The following is a 22,776-nucleotide window of genomic DNA, read 5'->3' on the forward strand; positions in this document are numbered from 1 at the left end:
TAAACCAAATACATATAGTACAAATGAGTGCAATGTATGGGTGTGTGTGAGTGTGTGTTTATGTGCAACCTAAAAGTGCAACATAGGATAGATGTATGGAATGTACTTACCAGCAAGGGTGGATAGCTGCGACAACATTCCCCCAGAGGCCAGAGGTGAGCAGAGAAAGACCCGGGAATCCCACCAGCCCACGGCCCCCCAAGGAGCGGTGGAGTACCAGAGCCGCACTTCCCAGAAACCCTCACATGCCCGCCCCCGCAGGTGGGAGAGAGAGACCCCGGACAGCGCCCCACCAGTCAAGGAGCACAGGTCCAGGGGAACCGGAGGGAACAGTGCCCCCCCCCCCCCCCCCCCAGGATGCCCCCCCGTCATGGGCCAGCGGCAGAGCCACGGCGCCACTCGCCCGGAAAGCCACCCACCACACGGCAGGGCCCACCTCCCGCCGAGGAGCACCCGGCCGCCCCGAACCACAACCACCCAGGGGAGCGGGCCAACCGTCCCCACGCCGGGGGGCCAAGCCGGACCCCGGAACCCCAAGGCGCCCCCCCTCTGGAGTGGTGCAGTAATCTCAGGGGAGCATCCGGGAGTGAACCGGGCACGACCAGCCCCCGACCCCGAACCAGCTGTCCTCACCCACACACCCAAACCCAGATCCACATTCGCCCCTACACACCCCCACCATGCACACACCCACCCCCACACACATACACATACACTCAAATTCACCCTCACACGCAGACCCCACACACATACACCCACACGCATATTCACCCCAACAGTGTGGAGGTTACTGCGTGACACGTGTGAGCATTGTGGAGGTTACTGTGTGACTCACGTGTGAGCAGTGTGGAGGTTACTGCGTGACACTTGTGAGCAATGTCAGTTGATCATCAAAGCCTTTGAGAGTAGACTCGTTCACGGGAGGCTGAAAAGCAGCGTGGGGAGTTCACAAGGACGCCGGCCGTGAAAGACCACGGATGCCGCAGGCGGGGCGCGTGGGTGGTGCGTCTCCGTCGCTCTCTGGTCGTGGATCATTCGAGCCCCCGCGGCGCAGGTGACGAGCGGCCGCGCTGGCGGTTTAAACGCCGCTCCTCGCCACAGGTGGTCTCGCCTGACTGAGTGACATCATTAGCCCGTCGCCGAGTGGCAGTGTGATGGATCGTGCCGCGCACAGAGGAGGAAGCGCAGACGCACCCACACGTACGCGTTAACACACACACACACACACACACACACAGGAGACAGCAGCTGTCTCAGACTCTGCATCAAACACTAACATATTCATTTCTCATCTAGGGCGGAGGCTTTCTGCACAGAGATAAGACAGTGAAGGCTGTGTCTCTCTCCCTTCCCTTAGTTCACAGGATTCTGTGACAGGAACATTCATGGCAGGGCACAGTAAATGAGAGTGTGTGTGTTTGTGTGGGTGGAGTGCTTAGAGCTGCTAGGATCAGAGGATGCCTTCGCCAATGTGCCATTTCTCCTGATCACATCTGCATCACAATAACACGGGCAGAGGGACATTATCCACACCCGGCACATTCATCAAACATCTTGCACTCAGTTTCTATTACACACACACACACACACACACACACACACACACACACACACACACACACACACACACACACACACAGAAAGTCTTGTAATACTATCTTTGTGGGTATTTCATTTTTGTAGTGCTGCATCTAAATAATGCTAATTTATTCTAAAATAATGCTGATTTATTCTAAAATAATGCTAAATTTGCCTAATCTTAACTCTAGCCATGAATACAGGAAAAAAATATTTTTGTCTTAAAGTTTTTGTCATATTTTTCAAATAAAATAGCATTTTTGAACAGAAAAAAAATCCTTTCCCCCATAGGGACCCAGCAAACATAAAAACTAATCCACAATAAGGTAAATACACACATGAATACACATATGAACACAAGCATTCACACTGGCGCACACGCTCACGCACACACACACAGATGCACACACACACACTCCTGCGCTTCTCATCTACTCATATTCCCTCTCGTCTGTCCTCCTCCTCTTTAATCTTCTTACTCTTTTCTCTTGTACATATGACAGTAATTCATTCAGCGCTCCCCTATAAGTGACAGACAAGGAGGGGAGAAAACTACAAACAACTTTGGGCAGAGAGGGCTGGCAAGGCGGAGCATCCCCGCTTAAGCCGCCTCAGAAGCACGAGCGGTGCAGTCGGCCAGCCAATTAGCTGAAGGCACAAAAAGGACGCGTAATAGAGGACGAGCGGCGAGCCACCTCTGCCCTAGGCCTCAGACAGGGAGCTTGTCTGGAGGCAAATGAATGTCAAAATTCACAAAGAGCGCCAATCGAGTGCCCTCGCTGACGCAAGCGCCAGACTGGGGATAGGGAAGGGTAAGCATGAAGGGAGGTCAGACACGGCTTTCCTTGGATTCGCTGGACCGTCCGGTTCTCAGAGGCCATAAAAAACACCCGCGGGGTTGCATCAGGATTGGAGCATTGTGCCGTTCGGGCCGGCCCACGCCACTGTACCTTTCCCTTCTGTGGCCTCCTGTTGAATCTTCCTCACCGCAGCAAGGCCTTCCTCTTCCTCGTTTCCAGCTGGGAGAGTAGAAGGGAACAGGAGACAGGCAGTTCATACAAAACCACACAAACACGGTGCGATCAGCCTTCACTGCAGCTAACAGCATTCTTCAGGAGGAGGGGCTGAGGGAATTGATACCACTACAACAGAATTAAATTAATGGGGTGAATCCGATGGCGTAAGACTAACACCGAACTGCGCAGTGCTGTAGCCCTTCCAGACTGAGGATGAACACCACCGACATGCTTCTTAACTTTCTTGCAGCACACTTACTGAATTTTAATACACGATCCCAGGGAAATCAGGCTGAAACCTCAACATCTGCTTGTGTTAAGAATACGATATGAACGTTTGACTGCAGAGCTGTGTCTCTGCGTTCAGATGAGCAGGAAGGAGAGCTACCACACCGATACTGCAGACGATCGGCTCATTGGTCACTGCCACATTCGCCAGTTCATCCTCACTGAAACCTGGTGCTCTCACTCTCCCTCTGGGTGAAAAGCATACAGGATGTTTTTTATATATGTTATTATAAATTCGTATATATATCAAGGGTGTTCAGCAGCAGTCCCGAGGTGTCACAGCACTGGACGGTTTAAGGTCTTGCCACCTTTAACGTGTTTGAAACGATCTAGCCACTTATATGAAAATGTTAGAGGAGAACACGGTGGTTCAAGGGAAAAACTAAACTATGCGAGACTGAGAAGGTGCAATCCTGATAGAGTAGGATTAACATTTGAGTGTGCACACAATTGTAATCTTGCACAATACATGAGAAGAGACTGTATCATGTTAAGGGTTACAGCAAGATATGTTTGAGGGGTTTCAGTATTTGAGGCCACTGTATTTAGGTCAGACCTGCTACTGCAGAGGTCTTAGGGAATGAAGGTGTCTGTGCATTAAATCAGACAGCAAATCAATTCCATGTGACCAATTTAAGCTTCCCAGGCATGAAGTGCAGGAATAGTCTACAGTATAGCTCAGACCTGCCTTTACTGACAGAGCATATAGAACATATGTATGGAACATTTTAGAGGAAGAGTTACTTCTTACTGGCAAATATTTGCTCTTGCCAAGCTAAATGTTGGCCCAGAGGTTGCTGTGATTACGAATAAAGTCTGAAAATGTCCTCCACTTAAAGAGAAGAAGAACAGGTTTTCAGCTAGGTTAACAGCTAGGTTTATCATGAAACACCTATGTTTACAGTCACTGACCATGGCCCATAAGGTGGTGTGCAGGAGCCAGCCTACATGTCCGTGACTTACGGTGCTCAGATACTAACCACAGGACCACAGACCAGATACTGCTGGCACAACAGACCGACTTTTCTCAGCTCAGCGTCAGCAGTGACACTTGCACAATAACAGCACACACCACTAAGGCTTATGAGTGCAAGTGTGTCACACACAGCTGGTTCGGTTGGGTTTGACTGTGTGTTTGTGTGTGTGTCCTATAGACAAGCAGACCCAGCTAACAAGGGCCCTGTGGTCAGACACTGGCAATGCCTGAAAGGCTTGAGGATGACTAGATAACTAGACTATGTACAGTCTATGACTGCCTATAACTACATATCATAAAGTCTATAACTGTCTATAACTAAACTAGAAACAGTCTATAACTGTACTTACTAAATTAAGTGCTTCTACCAAAGTCACAACTGAGTGTTAGCTGAAAATTGTTTTTAATGCAGGTCAAATTTACCATTCTAGGGATATACTGTTGAATTAGTTGCTGACACAAATTCAAACATGATAAATTTTTTAGTCATATTGATATCATACAGTCACTATAATTACTGGTATGACCTGAAATCATCACAGTTACATTAGACCTGATCTAAAATCATGATGCATGAGCGTGAACAGATACGATTTGAGTAAGTCTGATTGTCATTGCAGGACAGTCAAGATACTTTACCAATAATCACATGCATGCCCAGGCTAGCCAGACGTCTTGAAGTTTCATAGCCCATTCCTCTGGCTCCTCCTGTCACTATGGCAACCCTCTCCTTCTGCCTGGGCAAAACTAGACAAGGGGAGAAAGGAAAGGATGGGCACAGGACGAAAGTGACATTAATGGAGAAAATGTGCCACCATCCCCACACGGCTCCGGCTGCACTGGACACGCACGCGGGCTCCGTCTCACAGGGACTTTGCCGAAGGCGGTGAGAAGTGTGTGTGATGGGGAAAGATGCCGTCTAATGCAGCGTCTTCTCACAGTGTGACGGACGGACGCTCCGTCTTCGCGGGACACCTGTCCCATCACGCATACGGCCCTTGATTAGTAATCACACCCGTCCTACGGAGCTCGGGGGGAGAAGGAGACCTGACACCGCTGCCCCACTTCTGGCTTCTCTTTCTTTAGTCCCGTCATCTATTTTTCAAAAATTATGGATGTTCCAGGAGCAGCTTTAAAGAGCGTCACATTTTCTCATACTGAAAATGATCAGGTCTTTGACTCACAAAGGCTTGACTGACATTTTTGTTGGGCTGTTAATCATGAACTCATCTGCACACTCACCTACTCAAAACAAACAGTGAGAATATAGAATATAGAGGGGCTAATGACTAGGACTGGCAGTTTTAGCTAGTTCTCTTTCTTGTCTATGATATGCGACAGACTGTTGTGAAACAAAAGCTGTATTGTGTCAAAGGTCCTTTGAGATCTGGATTAATCAGTAAGGCAAGTCCCGACTGGATTAATGGAGGACTTTGAGTTTGACGATAATTGGATGTGTCATGGTAAAAGTAAAGAAGAAATGTGCTATTTTTTCCAAGGTCTAATTATTCGAGCATGATCAGGAATACAAAGACGTTATCAGGAGACTTTGTGTGTTTTGTAACAAAAACACTATGGTCATTTGTTTCGATGCTGGCCACTGTAAACTGCTTTCTGTGGAGATTTCTTCTTTCTTTAGACTGATGCTTGTGAACTGTGGACAAGAGTCACTTTATGTGTTTTTGATTTTTTGTCTAATCCATGGTCTAAATAAGTAAGAAAAAGGCATTAAACCCGCAGCAAACAGCAAACTATTATCAGTGCAAAAGATCACAGTGTTACAACATTTTATAATGAAGTAACAAATAAGCAATCAATAAATTCAAACTTTTCAGTCTCTCTCTCTCTCTCTCTCTCTCTCACTCACTCACACACACACACACTTAAGAAATTTTGGATTGGATAATCTTATACTGTATAATATTCACCAGACAGCTTTCTCAGAGGACGTGGAAGAATCAACCTAATTGTATTTTTGCCTATATTGCCTAATAGTCAATATTTGTTATAAAACAGCAAGAATATTGTTCGGGGATTCAAACTAGCTGGTTTTCCCACGCTACACTAAAAGCGACACTATTGATAAAAATAATCGCGAGAAAGTATGTTTCTTCCTCTGACGATAAGACTCTAATAACAACCTTATACTGAACCAATACGATGAACTTTGCCACTGTCTAAGATTAGGTGAACAGTTGCTCAGGCAAAAAGACACTGTAGTACGTTAACACCTTTGCAATAACTGCAAAACGTCTAACCTGGTAATGTGAACGCTTTGTTGAAAAGTTGGTAGATGAGAACTCTGAGGCCGATTAAATAAAGCCGCACGACGGGAAGAATGTATGAAAGCAGCCACATCTCTTGAAGTTGCCAGTGCCGCTTCAAGTGTGTCTCGGTATTTACGGTCCGTCTTGAAGCACTGCATTGAACAAGGAAGCAAAGCGCCTGCTAATGGTTCCGTTTTGTGCGAAGAGTCCTCAACTTCGCATGGAGGAAACTGCACAAAGTTGAAAATTAAAGCATGCTATGGAATGCTATTCTGCTATTTCGTATATTTATAACCTACCTTTACGTTACATTTAACTCCCCAAGAAAAGCAGAAAAACATACAATATCAGAAAACTGTTTAGAACTTTGTTATGATGTAACATAGTAGTAGTAGTATTAGTAATAGTAGTAGAATAACTTTATTGTCATTACACATTGTCACAAGTACAAAGTAACGAATTTCTTTCCTCTGGGGCCTCGTTATAAAGCACCGCGATCCCAGAGCGCCGCAGCATCGAATTGCTGTACTGTCAGCATCATATCAGTACTGTGTGTGTGTGTGTGTGTGTGTGTGTGTGTGTGTGTGTGTGTGTGTGTGTGTGTGTGTGTGTGTGTGTGTGTGTGTGTGTCGGACTTTGCTGCTTGGGAGATCTGAGTTAGGTATATGAACGTTATTTAATGGTTTAATCAGTAATAAGATGGACAATGTCTCTGTTTGCCTGGGATTAACAAAATTCAATTTGCGAAGCAATGAGACACAATGACACAATGAGAGCTAACATAAGGGCATCTCAGGTGCATTATTAAAAAGACATAAAAAGATACAAGGTGTAAAAGAAGAACAATTTACAGTGTAAGTTTATGGGTTTGTGATTATATATAATATTAAGATTTTAGAGATGTTAGAGAAGATTCCTGTCATCTGATTTCTTAAAGACGTTGTTGAATGAATATCAAGGTCTTTAGTTTCACCGTACACAACGCAGGGCCGTATTTTGTGGTCCAATGTGAAAACGCAGCATTTATTCCACAAGCAGCCCCTCTTGGCCCAGCGACGTCTCCCCTCCATCAGCCCCCACACCAAAGCGTCGGCACGGGATTCCAGTTCCCACAGCGCACACTGACACGAACAGGTGTGAGATTCTCCTAGTGGTTGACTACCGTTACATAAGATGCCCTTTTTCCTTCGGAGATTGGCTCTCGTCACGTGAAGAGACTTTTATTTTATGATCAGGAATTCACCGTTGCCTCAGCGACAACCGCATTTCTGTGAGGCATCTTTCTGAAATCTATTTGAATGGGAACCTTAATTTTCTGTGGAGTTTTGATAGTTACATGGACATTATTTGGGCACATAAGCGAACAAGTAGGCATTATTGACAGCATCCATCTTTACGCAGTGATGACTGTAGCAAATGTCTTGGATGTGAAAGACACAACGCTGGTGTTTAATGTCAGAGCTCCATGTCTTTCCTTCCCTACCCTTCACGCGCGGTCCTTATGCAGTCCTTATTTAACTTGGCCTGAGCCGGTCTGCCTTGGCCACGAGCACGTTTTTCAATACTGACCTTACTCTCAACCCTGCACACCTCTGCTCTCTCTCTCTCTCTCTCTCTCTCTCTCTCACACACACACACACACACACACACACACACACACACAGATGATGCTGAATGCCTCAACATCTGTCGCATATCTCCCTCTCAGAGTTTGTTTGCATTTACAGACTTGTTGTCAGTATGCATTTCGAGTAGCAGTAACAGAATTAACAGCTTCTTGTAGCCTACCCAACTTCAGTGCACGTGAGGCCAAAGAACAAATCGCGGCTTATTCTATTCATTCATTATACACGTTGAAACACAGAAAATTCTACAAAATGAAATGCAAACAATACACTGAACATTTTATTCATCAACCGCGAATGTAAACAGTAAGCCGCACAAAGGGAGTGCATATTTCGTGTATGATTCATGTTTTGCCCTCTGTTTGTCCTTCAAATTGCAAATGCACGCGCATTTCCGTAGATGCCTTTTGGAGTGTATTCTGTGACCAAGGTTCTAGGTTCCAATTCCCAATTCCAGTTCACGTGCGATGTACCAGCTGGAGAGCAATTTGACCGTTAGCGCATGTAGACCAGTTGCGTTCCGGTGACTTAGTGGATGAAACGCGGCTGTTTGGGATTCTCATCACGTTCCAGGCAGGAGTATTTAATCGGTGAGTCACAATGCTCTTGGCGTGAAAATTTCGCCAGTGTGGAAATATTTTGGAAAAATACAGAGCACTGTTTTGAATAAATCTCGAACTGCAATTGTGTAGGATGGTTTGAATTTCATTACTTACAATACCTTGAGTGGAATTTCAGATAATATCTCTCTATACTGGATTGACAGCTAAGCACGATATTTATCTGAAAACAGTGGGCGTCCTACAGGTTTCCACAAACTTGCATCGTACTTTGAGTAGAACAGATGCTCAGACAGATTATGCATTAGATGCAGGAATACAAACTTGAAAAGAAATAATGACACGCTGCACATAATGAGATATTTATGCGCAAAAGCGCGTGCGGTTAATCCTGCGCCAGTCAACTTTGTTTTTAGGTCTATAGTGCGGTCTATTTCTCACACAACACTGCTGTTAAGCCACAATGTTGATTGAATTTGAATACCTACTCCTCCGTTTTTGATGTTCGAAGAGAAGAAGACCGTGCGCTATGGGCGACAAATGATCTGTCTGCTGCATCCAATGAAGGAGAGATACCACCGTGTGCATTTCCTTACGCTTTTGGGTCCATTCAGTTCAAGTGAGCAACGGTCATTTTTTTCGCTGACCTAAAGCAACATGTGGGCACGTTTTTTTAAAAGGAGTGTAACATTCGCTTAGTAGGCAAATTGGCTGTTAGTCAGGAAAGCCCAGCGCGTTCCACACACTCATGACTCCTATGAATGAAAACCAAGACAATGTTTCATGACGCTGTTGCTACTCTCTAGTTTTATCGTGCCCTGTCGTTCCTGGAAAGATGCAGCTGTCAGAAAGCATCAGTGGACTTACCAGGGTCACCCTTCGACTCCGTGTTAGCAGCGAAAGCCGGGGTGTCCGGTTCACATCCTCACAAACGCGTCCACTCGATCAAATCAGATTCCGTGGTCACAATCCACATCTCGACATATATACCATAATATCACATAGAGGATGAGCAAGATCGCGAAAATAAACAAAGCAACCAAGATGGCTTTAGTCACTGGAGATATTAAAGACTGCATGTCACCGGTGTGCTGAGTTAAACAGACACTGTTTACTGCCCTCGTGGGTGCAACGGGGATTGACACGATCCACAACCAGCAGCCTCGAACCAAATCCGCGGTATCTGCATTGGCGCGTGCTAAGTTGAAAACCTATGGCGAGATGCGTGGATTCTTCGAAAACATCCACGCGCGTAGAACATTGCGCTCGCGCATCCGCTGGTACACCATCGTCAGATGCGCGAGGGGACACGCTGACCTAGGGTCTCTACGAACTCAGCCCAGCATCCAGTCTCTGATCACCCATCCACAGTGCGTGGGGGTGGCACCCGGTGTACAGGCGGAGTTTAAAGAGGAGAAAAAAGAAGAAAAGTTTTTTGGCATTTAGGAACCTACTTAGTGTAGTGAAAATCTGGTAATGCTGGTACAAAGACCTTCTTCCGTCCAAGGAAATGATCAGAGTACGAGTGTTTTACATTTAAAGTATCCACGCTAGAAAAAAAGTCGCGTTTTCAGAGGCTGCTTGAATGCAACGTGGGTGCGACAGAGAGAGAGAGTAAGAGAGGGAGAGAGAGAGAGAGAGAGCGAGAGAGAGAGAGACAGCGATGACCTCTCTGCTGACACCGGTGATGTTCAACAAACGCTAGGATTTGGTGCACCGTTATGCTGCACTGAGCTCACAATGCGATGTGTTTGCTTAAACGAAACGCTAGGTGTCATAAAAAAACCGGTGCGATGAACGAACCCATCAAATACGCGAGTTTCTTGTGGTCCTTTGGTTACTTCATTTCTGAACACTGGAAAATAAAGTGAACACTGACAATAAACGTGTATCATAACCAAAGTTTGTATACAGTTTGTATACATGATTCACACTCCCGTGGAGTTCTGGTTCTGCAGAGAAAGCGTCAAGTAAAAGACCCATGTCATTTCTTTCTTCTTTTCTTTCACACAGAAATGACATATTGAAAGAGCTGATCTGAAGTAAACCAAGGCAAACATATTGCCACAGAACAAACTCAAAAATTTGGCAGAACTTTACCCCTCGTATTAGGTGAATCGATTTAAATCGGACGTCTTACACAGAAGCCACCCCCTGAAAGCCTGGCTGCTTCCTGACCCGCCGGAGGACGGACGGGTACCTCGACACACCCTTTGAAGTTGCGCTGTCAGTTTTGGAAACACATTTTTTTATCCTGCACGCAATTCAAATAGAGCGGCACCCACCAAACAGCGTCTGAACTTACGTGCACTAAACGTTTTAAATATAGGCCCGGGTCTTTACAAGATGACTTCATACCTGTGGATTGTACTTTTGGCGTGTTTGGCGGGAGCGAAGGCGCAAGGTAGGCGATGTTTTCGTCAACGCCGTGTTGGCGCTGAGACATTTTGTTAATACTTTTTATACAACAGTGCAAAACAGCGGGTTCTCACTTGCACCATAATTGGTAGTTTTACTCAAATGGCGAATGAAAAAGCGTTCAAATAAAATATGCTAAAAGACGAGTTCCCAGAACTTCTCTAGAAGACGATCTAAAATAATGTACCCATTTCCTTTTAATAAGTAAGTTTGCTCATAACATTTAGCTATGCAATACGGCCTGGTTAGTTCATTCGGTGCGATATATGTTTTGAAGCAACTTTTACTGTTTCAGAGTATACTAAATGCAAACATGCCACACCTTGCCAAATACCAGTTAGATATATTTGAAAATTCCCGTGTCTAAAAGTATTTTCTCATTTACCCGTCGGTCTAAAAGCAGACAGTATTTTCCTGGCGACTTATTTTTCTGGCGATCTCAATATAACAAAGGTTGTTTTCTCGAGAACACAACTTCTTGTTCTCGTCTTGAAATGTGTGCATCGGTGCGTTTGCTGTAAATGAGTGCATGCGTTTTTGTTTAGGACGAGGGGCTACTCAGTCAGTTAAACACGCTTTCACGTAGGTGTTCACATACGCTCACACTGAACAGGAACAAGATACGTTTACAGTAAGCCCACTGTGCTTATTACAAATCCGTTCTTGACAACTGACAAAGTGATTCAGACATACGGATATATACACTCTGCTAATGCCCACAATTCAACCCCCTTAAAAGTAGATTTTAAGGCAAGTTTGACTGCTGGGAATACTGGGAAGTATTCAGAGCTTCTGTCAGGTCTTCCAAACATTAGATACCAGTTCCTGAAAGTAATTTAGTTACCTAATTTAGATTTATACAATTCTAAAGTTCATAACTATAGTTTAATTCAGAACATCTCGAGATCACAAGAATATTAAAAAACAAGCTCTTCACGCCCTCACAATTAAACCCCGCCCTCGTTCTTCACAGTTTAACCCCGCCCTCGTTCTTCTTGATTTAACCCCGCCCTCGATCTTCACAGTTTAACCCCGCCCTCGTTCTTCTTGATTTAACCCCGCCCTCGATCTTCACAGTTTAACCCCGCCCTCGTTCTTCTTGGTTTAACCCCGCCCTCGATCTTCACAGTTGATGTGTGCAGGTTCTAGTTCTGTAGCATCTCTGCACAACCTTCTTCCTGTGCTTCTGAGGAACACACGAGTGGTCTTTAGGGGCCGGAGAAGTGCTGCAGTCTTTTCCTTTTTAGTAACATTTTCATGAGTGCTGCTGGGTCTTAATGCTCTAGATAGACCCATGACATTATAAAGTTCAAACGAGATATGCCCTGTCACCCAAGAGATGTTTGTCACACATTGGTGGTAAGATTTTTGAAGACCATCCATTTCTTGGTTGTGGGGGTGTTATCAATTCCTTGCATAGCTTCTATGGACTGAAAGAGGCCCATGTTTTTAGCAGTCCTACATCTTATGTGGGCCACAGACATATTTTTTGGACTTTTACTTATGGAATGTATCGGGACATTTTGCCCGATATCCCGTATGTATAGATTGTCGGATTGGTTAATCAACAACATAGGTTGTGTGATCCACTTGCTTTAAAATGTCAGTGTTAAATGTTGTTTACTGCTTGCTAAAAACAGACTATTTATTATTGTGACTTTGATGAAGATCCAAAGGGCTTTTGGTCGTCTCTCAACGGTACATGTATGTGACACTGGTGCCGTGAAGAAAGCCTCACACGCCTGTTCTGTGAGTCACTGTGGGCTGACTCATGCATCACCATTGGGCTGACTCACAGTGGGGTGAATTGTTTTGAGGACTGCTGCCACACCACACGAGAATATATTTAAAGATTGGACCTCTTGGAACTCAAGGTCAAATTAACTAACTGTGCAAGCCACACTTGCAAGCAGTATTACCTCAGTGTTGTGTATCAGTGAGACCCACTAAAACTTCTGAACCATTGTAGGTTGTTAGTGTCTGTGCCACAACGTTCAGGCATTGTGGAATGTGCTTATCATGTTTTATTTTTGGCCTTGCCAAATGTTTCAAGCACTTAATGTACATATAAGATGTAACACATGTATTACATATCATTGTAATTTCCCCTTGGGGATGAATAAAGTACTCTATCTATCTATCTATCTATCTATCTATCTATCTATCTATCTATCTATCTATCTATCTATCTATCTATCTATCTATCTATCTATCTATCTAAGCAGGTTTCAGTTTCACATGGGTGAAAGATATTTCATATCAGCATGAAGTGTACACATACACACACATGCACACACACACACACACACACACACACACACACACACACACACACACACACACACACACACACACACACACACACACATAAACACAATGGGAGGTGGTTGGCATAAGATGATCATGCCATACATATTTGAACAGTTCAGTTTTTATGACTGCAAATCTACTTATCTATTAATAACTTGTCCATTACAGATAACCAAACAGTTACATGGGCTTACATGGTAATTTCATATAACTTAAAATGTACAGTTACAATATTGTCTCTACTTTAAATATATATATTTAGCGCACCTTTAGAGTCCCATAGCTCTCTGTTGTCTTTCTTGTCTTTTCTTAAGCTTACTGTACCATAGCAACCATCCTCATCAGCACAAAATAAACAATGAAACCATTACTCAACTGGTGCATTGCACTTCTTTGTCCTTGAATGTTCATGCTTTGCCACTGAACAATCCCAACAGGAGCTGAGTCCACATTTACTGTCTGGATACATTTGCAACTACTCACTACAGACAAACCATCCAGGTGGATTTGAGTTCGATTCAGACATAAAGTTTTGATAGAGAAGTTCCTACAGTGCACACAATGCTAAGAATTTGTCTTTTTCGTCTGTAGCAGACGTTTCACTTCCTGTGATGCCGTGACTCTTGCCACAGAATGCCACCCAAACCACAGGCATGCGTAGGCTTGGAGCGCTTCATTTTTAGAAGACCACCTGACCCATTTAAGCTACCTGACACTTTTTTAAGCTGTAGTATTCGTTAATGGATTGCTCAATAACTTTATACTTCTTACTGCTTGAAACTAATATGAAAATAGGGATCATTCCAAGAGTTAGGACTAAGAGGTCCTCGAAATACAAGGGGCAAGCTGCTTTGTATTTAATATGATTTTAAGTTCTGATCTAATAGGAATGTTGTTTTTGTTAGGGGCATTGCAGTAGATCTTAATATGTGTCTACAGACACTACAGACCACTACAAAAATGTTTCAAAACCACATAAATACTCGAAACTAGATCAGTTACAAAACCAGAGACTGCTTTTGTGATTCCTATAGTTTAGGGTTTTTGGAAAGTTGCACAGCTGGAATGAGTTATGGTAGTTTACAGTCTATTTTAGTTTAGTCTGTGATGAGTCCAGCTAGTCAGGGGGCAGGGGAATAGGTCAGCGTGGACCCTGTACAGATCAAGCTCGGCTACCAGAGTGGCAGCTGCCCAAGAGGCATAGGCCTAGCTCAATACCTTCATCTATTCCACACTGGGTTGTTCATCTGCTTAAAGAATATTCTGGCAGTTTTTAACTCTCATATATGACTCTCATATATGGCTCTTGTATATAAACATAACATATAATTGAACATATACATATAATTGACATAAACTGAACCTAGGAAATTGAACCTACGATATCTGGCAAAGTGTGTTTGGTAAGAGGTGCTTCATGTTTGGAAACTGGTGCATTAATGTTACTCTCTCTTCACAGGTTTTGATCTATCTGATGCCTTAGGTGAGTAATAACATCTTTATTGACACATTAATCTCACATAGTTTGTTGTTTCCCTAAAAATATTGTAAAGAAAGTTTATGCTTTTCATTGGGTTGTTTATCTGCTTGTTTAATATTATTTTTTTATATTATTTTAACTCTCATATATGACTGTATAATTGTGGTCTGTTCTTGTGCTGCATGTATGGCTAAGATAAGAATAGGATGCAGCTGGAGGTCTACCTCTTTAAAAAGACCTTTCTCTAGTTTCAGTCATGATTTAGCACCTCGACACAACGCAATGTCTGGCAAGCACACCATTAAAACAGCCAAACATTCGCCTGGCAACGTATCGCTCAGGGCGCCCACTCCCTGTAGGGTGTCAGGTGTCATGTGTGACAGACACACTCTCCCCCGCCTGCTCGCGCACAAAATAATGCAAGTTGTGTCTGCTGCTGGTCTTTTATAATGCAGATCTGAGACAACCATGCCGTTCCTCTGCAGAAATAACTTCAATAGGGAACCAGGATCTCATCTCGGTTATTGAAAGCTGAAAACGGTTGATCAAGTTCTAGCCAAAGTGTAGAAACTAGTTTCGTAGTAGAGAGCGTGCATGGGTATACCCAGGTTGAGGTGGAGCACATCACATGCGTTCTTAAGTTTGTACTGTACTTTCAAACTGATTCTTGACCAGATTGATTGATGCCTTTTTAAAAGTATAGGGCACACTTTAAGCCTGAAAACTGGCCCTGGATCAGCCGAGATGGGTCCCAGTGGGGTGAGGCCGCTTGAGCAAACAGCAAAGCTACATGCCATTCAGAAACTCCCGGAACGTAGCTGAACAGGCTGTAAATTACACTGCTTATAATGAACACCAGCCAGTAGGCACTCAGGGTTGGTTTGGGCGATTGATTAAGCTATCGTGATGGTGCTCGTTCAACATCAGCCACATTTAACATTTCTGGGTAATGTTTTTTTTTAGGACTCAGCCTCCTTCTTCTCAAAGATAGCCAAGTTTTGAGTTGGGATTTGATTTAGCTCATTTGTTGATTGGTTTCTTGAGTTTTGTTTGGGTTGCTGAGGCTCAGGGTCCGGCACGAAAATAATGGTGCAGTGTACATACCATGTTTTGATACATTTACACTGACCTCTTTGGAAGTCTGAGAATAATAATTGTTGATTAAATACAGCCAATTCACTTTGTGGCTTGTTAATTAGATGGTTTCCCTCTCATTTTCTTTAAAGCCTTTGTGACAGTAGCTGATGTAAAATGTATAAAAAAATGAACACACTTCAATGAAATTTATTCATAATTCATGGGGTAATTATTATGTTATTATGTAAAGCAATATAGACTAGTCATAAAATCTAAAAGGTGTTTATTCAAAGGACAAGAAAATCAGTTTGCTGTCTAGGTCAGATGCAAAGCTGAGTTTGCTGATCAAGTAGAACCTTTGACCAAATTCTTTAAAAGTTCACCACGCAGTGGCTCTTCCTATCAGATCCTTGGTATTTGCACCGTTGATCGCCTCCGTCAGCTCACTGCCTGGATTCGGCAAGGCCAGCAGGAAACAGGAAGCTAGGCATATCACAGCATCTCGGCTGCTGGTCTCCCTCTCGTGTCTTGATGGCAGTAGCCTTCATTTTGAAGGCACTGCACTGAGGTGGCTAACCACAAAACTAGCGCCATGACTCCGTACGGCTTCCAGGTTTTAAATGTTATTTATCGGGTGTTGAGCTGACCCAGCTCCTGAGTCTGTAAAGAACCTAGGATATTGGACCTAGGAAATTGAACCTAAGATATCTGGCAAAGTGTGTTTGGTAAGATGTAAAAGATGGGTGCATTGGAAAGTGCTTCATGTTTGCGAATTGGTGCATTCATTTTACTCTCTCTTCATATATTTAGATCTATCTGATGACTTAAGTTTCAGAAGGGATCAGAAGGTTTTCTTGACACATTATCTCAGATTTAGTTTGCTGTTTCCCTAAAAATATTGTGAAGAAATAGTTTGTCCTTCATACTTTTGAAAATGTATAACAAAATTGTATGTGTGTTGTATTGCCTCGTTTGTTGCTAAGTAAATGTAATTTAAATGCATAATTTGTCTTTTGAGAATTCCTTCTATTCATACTCATAGCACACATCATTTTGCATGTTGTATTAATGGATATTCTCCTTTGTAGATTCCACACCAGCTGCACCTAAACCAGGTGAACTTCTTGTATATCACACAATCTCTTTGTTTAATTGATTCGTTTATTTAGGAATGATCTGTTGGATGTTGTTGTGAGAAACGGGACAGTACATCCTTCATCAGAAACTGCCCAGCACTAAACAGAAAGTCAGAAATCCATGTGCTGTACGAATAGTGAGGACTTTAGTGGATTGTCTACATAGGCAGCGTTTGTGAGTAGAGACCACTCCGTCCATGTTGGAGTTGGGTTGGAGTCCTAGACCCCTCCATAAGGGGGCGAGACCACCACCCACCCACGAAGACAGAATGCAGCATCTTCATTTTCAGTGCTTCAGAGTCTTTGTAGGTATGAAGACTTTCTCAGTCACCTGAGGTAGTTTAATTTACTGTAATGCAGTATATGCTAACTAGAATGTGTATATGCTTGTCTCTGGTTAATAGAGTGTTGTTTTCTACAAATTGTTAATGAATAGGAGGTGTGAAAATAATCAGTTCATTGTAGTCATGATTAGCCAACCATGTAGAGGGTGTCAAAATTTGTGCTTTTAAAATGCAAAATGTTATTTATTTTAAAAATATTCACTATCATGTGCGTTTATATTTTGCTCTAAAGTTCTCTGGCTATTTTGAAAGTTTCTTAATTTCTTAATTTCCCACTTTTGGGATCAGTAAATTTATTCTTTTCTATTCTATTCTATTCAGACTACTTCAGGTTTGAATGTACTTCATGTTAATTGGGTCACAGTTTCTTGATGTGTGTGGCAAGAGCTAAATATGCCTTTGTGTTTGGAGTTAGAGAATCACACTAGTGTGAGATCAGTAACTGAATGACTGGCATGGTGCTTTCAACAGATTAACTGCTGTAGCTCATGTGATTATTGGTTATTGTTCACACACTCTAGGTGATAAACCAAAGCAAGGAGGAGATGGTAAGCTCATCCCCTAAGCACACACACACACACACACACACACACACACACACACACACACACACGAGTGGCAACACGCATACTCACATGCAATGTCTTCTTATTCAGTGTAAACATTACTTCTTATGTTATTTTTCTTCCTGTTCTCATCCCTAGATTCATTCGACCTTAACGATGCCCTCGGTCCAGGTACAGTCTTGACCAGAGTGAAGGTTAAATACATTCTGGAAGCAAACATGCTGGAGTTGCTCTGGCTCTTCCTGAGAGTCTGAGCAGGCTAGGACATACGCTCACATGTACTGTGTGCTTCTGTGTGGTTCTCATGTTTCAGACCCACCAAATGATCCAAAGCAGCCCGCTCCTGGCCCACCCAAACCAGCAGGTAAGAGGGCCTACAGGGGCCTACAGGGGCCTCTTTAGGTGCAGCTGGTGTGGAATCTACATACAGGATAGCGATAATGCAGATGGTATCATGCTTACCTTTTAATTCATGTTAGATCATGACTACATTCCATGGGCCACTATCTTTAAACTAGACATGCATTTCCTGAAGGAAATACATAGTGCTTGAAAAGAGATGCAAGTCTGTGTGTGTGTGTGGAGTCTGCTCAATCTGCCCCTCTGCTATATCTGCCCCATCTGTTCCATCTGCCCCATCTGCCCTTTTGCCCCATCTGCCCCCTCTGCTCCATCTGCCCCCTCTGCTCCATCTACCCCTCTGCTCTGTGTGACTGTGTGGAGTGGGTATGAGAGAGATGCAGGTGTGTGCGCGTGCGTGTGTGGGGGAGGGGGAGAGACATTCAAAAATAACTGACACTCTGTCTCTGCCACTGAGTGGAGAAGCCTTGTTTTATGTGATTTGCACCCCCCAAACAAACGGTCGTAGTTCGGGACCCGTTTAACTTATTGCTTCACTGATTGTGAGATTGTGTGAGAGAGGACCCCTTGCCGATGATTTTGATGTATTTTTGTGTGGTTTGACCCAAAAATGACTGATTTATGACAAGTTAAAAACACACAAAAATCTCAACAAAGCTGATTCTGATTCTCATACATTTATATGGGGGCCAATGGGGCAGTTTTCTGTGTCTGGTGCCAAACAAATGCTCATAACTCTAAAAGTAATTCATCAAATGATTAGATATCTCGGCGTGCCAGAAAGGACAAGTTTCTCTCCCATTTAAAATTTAAATGGAGCTTCTAGGTCAAGGTGTAAGGATTTTATAGCAGTTTATCCAAGAAAGTTTTGATCATTTTTTATGCCAGCTCACACTCTAACTGGCTGTTAAGATTTGAATTTCTGAACATTCCACCATTCATTTTAATAGGGCCATTTTTCATTTTTAAACTCAATTCTATTAAAATCTATAACTCTAATCGACTCAAAAAACGGATAGCACACCACACAGAGCCGAGACCTTCGAAACGCAGTTCGAACGGAGTCTGTACGTTAAGCGGTTCGGGCTGCATTAATTGCAGTAATTTTGGAGAAAACGAAAAAAGGAATAACAATATAGGGCTTTTCAAGCCCTATAATTAGGCCTTTACCTGTAATACCACCATGACTACTACTACTACTACTACTACTACTACTACTGTACTACTACTACTACTACCACTACTACAACTACTACTACTACAACAACAACTACTACTATTACTACTACTACTACTACTACTACTACTGTACTACTACTACTACTACTACTACTACTACTACTACTGTACTACTACTACTACTACTACTGCTGCTGCTACTACTACTGCTACTACTACTACTACTACTACTACTACTGTACTACTACTACTACTGCTGCTGCTACTACTACTGCTACTACTACTACTACTGCTACTACTACTACTACTACTAATAATAATAATAATAGTAATAGAGCTTGATCAGCAATATATAATGTCTCAGGAATGCTGTAATTTGTGGTAATCTTTGATGTGTCAGTAGTGCACTGAGACTTTCGCTCTGCCTGCTCCTACAGCTCCTAACAAACCACCCAGCAGTGGAGGTATGTGCATCATTGTGTGTGTGTGTGTGTGTGTGTGTGTGTGTGAGCATGAGTGTGTGTGTCTGTACTGGTTGTGAATAAAGCACTACACCATCCATACCTGTTCGCACCACCAAAACGTGCTCCATCTTGAAGGCGGTGGATTCAGCGATGATGACCTTGGTGACGTGGCGGGCGGCGAGTACAACCCTGATCCAGGTCCAGGTGGGTTTATAACCGCCATTCTTTTTACTCTCTTCTTCCTCTTTCCCCCCCTTCTTCTTCCTTTCTAAATCCCCGTTTCCTGTTCGTTCCACAATCAATATTGCTTACAGTAACATAACATACTGTTCAGGCCAGTTCAGACTCAGCTGCCACTACGACAATCCTGTCCTGTCCTGTCCTGTCATGTCCTGTCATGTCCTGTGTGGGAGTAGCAGAGTTTGTTGGTAAAAAATACAAAACACAAGAAAAAACACAGAAGGAAGACCAAAGTTTAGAGTTGGTGGTGACTAGAATTAAAGAATGCCACATGCTGAACTGTCATAAACAATTCAGGGAGACGCCCTGCATGCTTGAACTCGGGTGACCTTTCCTGAAATGTTGGAGGAGGCCTGGCTTACCACACAGGCAGAGTCAGCCCATCTGTATGCATCACAGCAGAAAGGCTTGTACAAGATCAGGGAGACTTTGTAGCGCTGCTACAACCATGCTATATTAGAGTGAGTTTATGTTATATTAGAGTGGGTTTATACTATATTAGAGTGAGTTTATGTTATATTAGAGTGAGTTTATGCTATATTAGAGTGAGTTTATGTTATATTAGAGTGGGTTTATACTATATTAGAGTGAGTTTATGTTATATTAGAGTGAGTTTATGCTATATTAGAGTGAGTTTATGTTATATTAGAGTGAGTTTATGCTATATTAGAGTGAGTGTATGCTATATTAGAGTGAGTTTATGTTATATTAGAGTAGGTTTATGTTATATTACAGTGGGATAAAACACAGTTTTATACTGTAAACAGTTGTACCTTTACGTCATGGGCGCTTTGTTAAGTTTGCTAAGCAATAATGGTGCCACATGCATTAGAATGTACATTTGGCAGTACAGATCTATCATGACCTATCATGTTTGGCAGTAGAGATTGTGTTAGCCTATCATGTTTGGCAGTAGAGATTGTGTTAGCCTATCATGTTTGGCAGTAGAGATTGTGTTAGCCTATCATGTTTGGCATTAGACAGTGTGTTAGCCTAGCACATTTGGCAGTAGAGAATGTGTTAGCTGTGTGGTTACATGATTGTAACCGTGTGTCTGTGTTACAGGGCGGCGACCTAGTGACAATGATTATGATTCTACAGGTAATTCTTAGGCCTGGAACAACACATAGCAAACCAAGTCTACCATGGGTAGGGTGACCAGATTATTATTTTTTTAACTCCTCCGTAAACGTACACTTTCGTTTCGGCATTGCCGTAGAACCAGCGGACACACACTTTTGCACTGTACATGTATTCTGTTTGAGGCAGTCGAACAAAATCCCAGACAATTTTGAAATTCCCCCTGGACATTTTTTTAGGTCTCAAAAGTAGGACATGTCCAGGAAAAGAGGACGTCTGGTCACCCTAACCATGGGATTTTGTTCAATTAGATTATTGTAAAAAAAAAAATTACCCTGTCAGTACATTTACATAAAGCTGTCATAACTGTTTAATTCATCTTCTGTTTCAGGAGGTGATTCAGGCCACACTCAAGGTAAATACACATTTTCTAAGGTTCAATAGAAGAAAGTTTGTTTTTTATAGCTTTTCCAAAAAACATGGCCTGAATAGGAATAAGAGGCAAAGCTTTCCTGTGTTTAGCCAGACTCCCAGATGAGGTGTTACACACATGGCATTGTCCTTGGGAGAAGGAAGAGTTTTATAGTATGTTTTATGTGTTGAATAGCCTCAACACAAGGATAGGAATTCTCTCTCCCTCTCTCTCTCTCCCTCCGTCTATGCCTCCCACACACCCACCCTTTCCCTCTCTGTCTCTCTGAACTATATGGCTGACTGGATTACGTGCTTCACAGAAAACAAGTTCAGAAGTTTGTGCTATAGTTTGTGCTGACACACCTTCGAAGTGAGTCACAAGTCACAAGAGCACTGTTAGCGATCAACCACTTATTTCCACAGGAGTTGTTCTGTGTCCAGTTTTACAAATTCCTCTCACATTCAAGTCAGCTGAGCTATGACAGCAATGCTGACTTTCTGATTTGTTCCATTTCACTTATAATGATTCTTATGACAGGCAAAGCATCTCACACTTTTGGAAAAAGCAAACACTTCAACCAAAACTCTTGCAACTCTTGCCAAAACCATATTATTGCATCCAAACTCTACACATAAATATCATATGATTAGCCTTGTGTTTGCTTTTTCCAAAAGTGAGATGTTTTGCCTGTTGTGTGTGTAGCATTGCCTACTGTGTGTTAAATTTTGACAAAAGGAGACATAGTTTCAGAAATCAGGTCTTAGCGTCTGCAAAAAAACTGTAAATGTCTGTCAGAGGTCTCACATATTACATGAATATTCACAAATATAGAGGTATACTCATATGCATACTCAGTACATTTCCACCATAAAGGTTTTTTTTTTGGTTTTGCATGAACACTACAGCAACACATGCTGTATATACTGTAAACTCATGAAGAACAAAAGCGACAAAAAAAGAAAAACAAAAAGACAAAATAGCCTCAAGCTTCCTCCACCACCTGCTGAATGAATTTGCGTCGCCGGGGTTGGCGACCACCTCCATGATGGTGGAGGTGAAGCACAACAAATCTTGGTTCATTGATTCAGTTTGTACTTGAGCAACCCGGTGCAAACTGTCCTGCTTCATCCCCCTAATGATGGACAATGAGTATGTTGTGCTCTGTGTTGAGGAAGGTTATGATGTGCAGTGTTGTAGGGACCATGAGTGGCATGATGATGAACAGCATTCTGGCAAATGGCTGCACACAATGTGATGATGCTGCTATGCTGCCAGGGACTGACAATGGCATAGTGTCCTATGATGTTCATTACAGTATTGAACAACAGTATGATATAGGTATAATGTTGTCAATGCTGTGTGGCACAGGACACTGGACAATCAGTGAGTGGATAGCA

The 22,776-nt window shown here is 42.9% G+C and overlaps 2 protein-coding genes across 4 annotated transcripts in view; one reads left to right on the plus strand and one right to left on the minus strand.

Annotated features, from left to right (window-relative positions):
* Positions 1 to 9,999, minus strand: part of dhrsx (dehydrogenase/reductase (SDR family) X-linked) — a 40,859-nt gene extending 30,860 nt beyond the window's left edge. Inside the window, exons 1-3 of one of the 2 annotated variants that reach the window (XM_076982536.1) lie at positions 9,178 to 9,999; positions 4,498 to 4,605; positions 2,529 to 2,597 (exon numbers count right to left, since the gene is read on the minus strand). In XM_076982536.1, coding sequence (XP_076838651.1) covers positions 2,529 to 2,597; positions 4,498 to 4,552 — 124 coding nt within the window. In that variant the 5' untranslated portion in view covers positions 4,553 to 4,605; positions 9,178 to 9,999. Of the gene's footprint in view, positions 1 to 2,528; positions 2,598 to 4,497; positions 4,606 to 6,116; positions 6,271 to 9,177 lie in introns of those variants that run through there. The other variant, XM_076982535.1, reaches the window with a different exon arrangement.
* A 402-nt stretch (positions 10,000 to 10,401) lies between these two features.
* The window catches only part of cd99 (CD99 molecule), a 21,087-nt gene continuing 8,712 nt past the window's right edge, over positions 10,402 to 22,776 (plus strand). Inside the window, exons 1-10 of one of the 2 annotated variants that reach the window (XM_076983165.1) lie at positions 10,402 to 10,714; positions 14,498 to 14,521; positions 16,684 to 16,710; positions 17,597 to 17,623; positions 17,780 to 17,812; positions 17,955 to 18,005; positions 19,618 to 19,644; positions 19,780 to 19,848; positions 20,950 to 20,985; positions 21,356 to 21,379. In XM_076983165.1, coding sequence (XP_076839280.1) covers positions 10,657 to 10,714; positions 14,498 to 14,521; positions 16,684 to 16,710; positions 17,597 to 17,623; positions 17,780 to 17,812; positions 17,955 to 18,005; positions 19,618 to 19,644; positions 19,780 to 19,848; positions 20,950 to 20,985; positions 21,356 to 21,379 — 376 coding nt within the window. In that variant the 5' untranslated portion in view covers positions 10,402 to 10,656. The remainder of the gene's footprint in view (positions 10,715 to 14,497; positions 14,522 to 16,683; positions 16,711 to 17,596; positions 17,624 to 17,779; positions 17,813 to 17,954; positions 18,006 to 19,617; positions 19,645 to 19,779; positions 19,849 to 20,949; positions 20,986 to 21,355; positions 21,380 to 22,776) is intronic. The other variant, XM_076983164.1, reaches the window with a different exon arrangement.

The sequence above is a fragment of the Brachyhypopomus gauderio genome, chromosome 20, assembly GCF_052324685.1.
Source record: "Brachyhypopomus gauderio isolate BG-103 chromosome 20, BGAUD_0.2, whole genome shotgun sequence".
Taxonomy (NCBI): domain Eukaryota; kingdom Metazoa; phylum Chordata; class Actinopteri; order Gymnotiformes; family Hypopomidae; genus Brachyhypopomus; species Brachyhypopomus gauderio.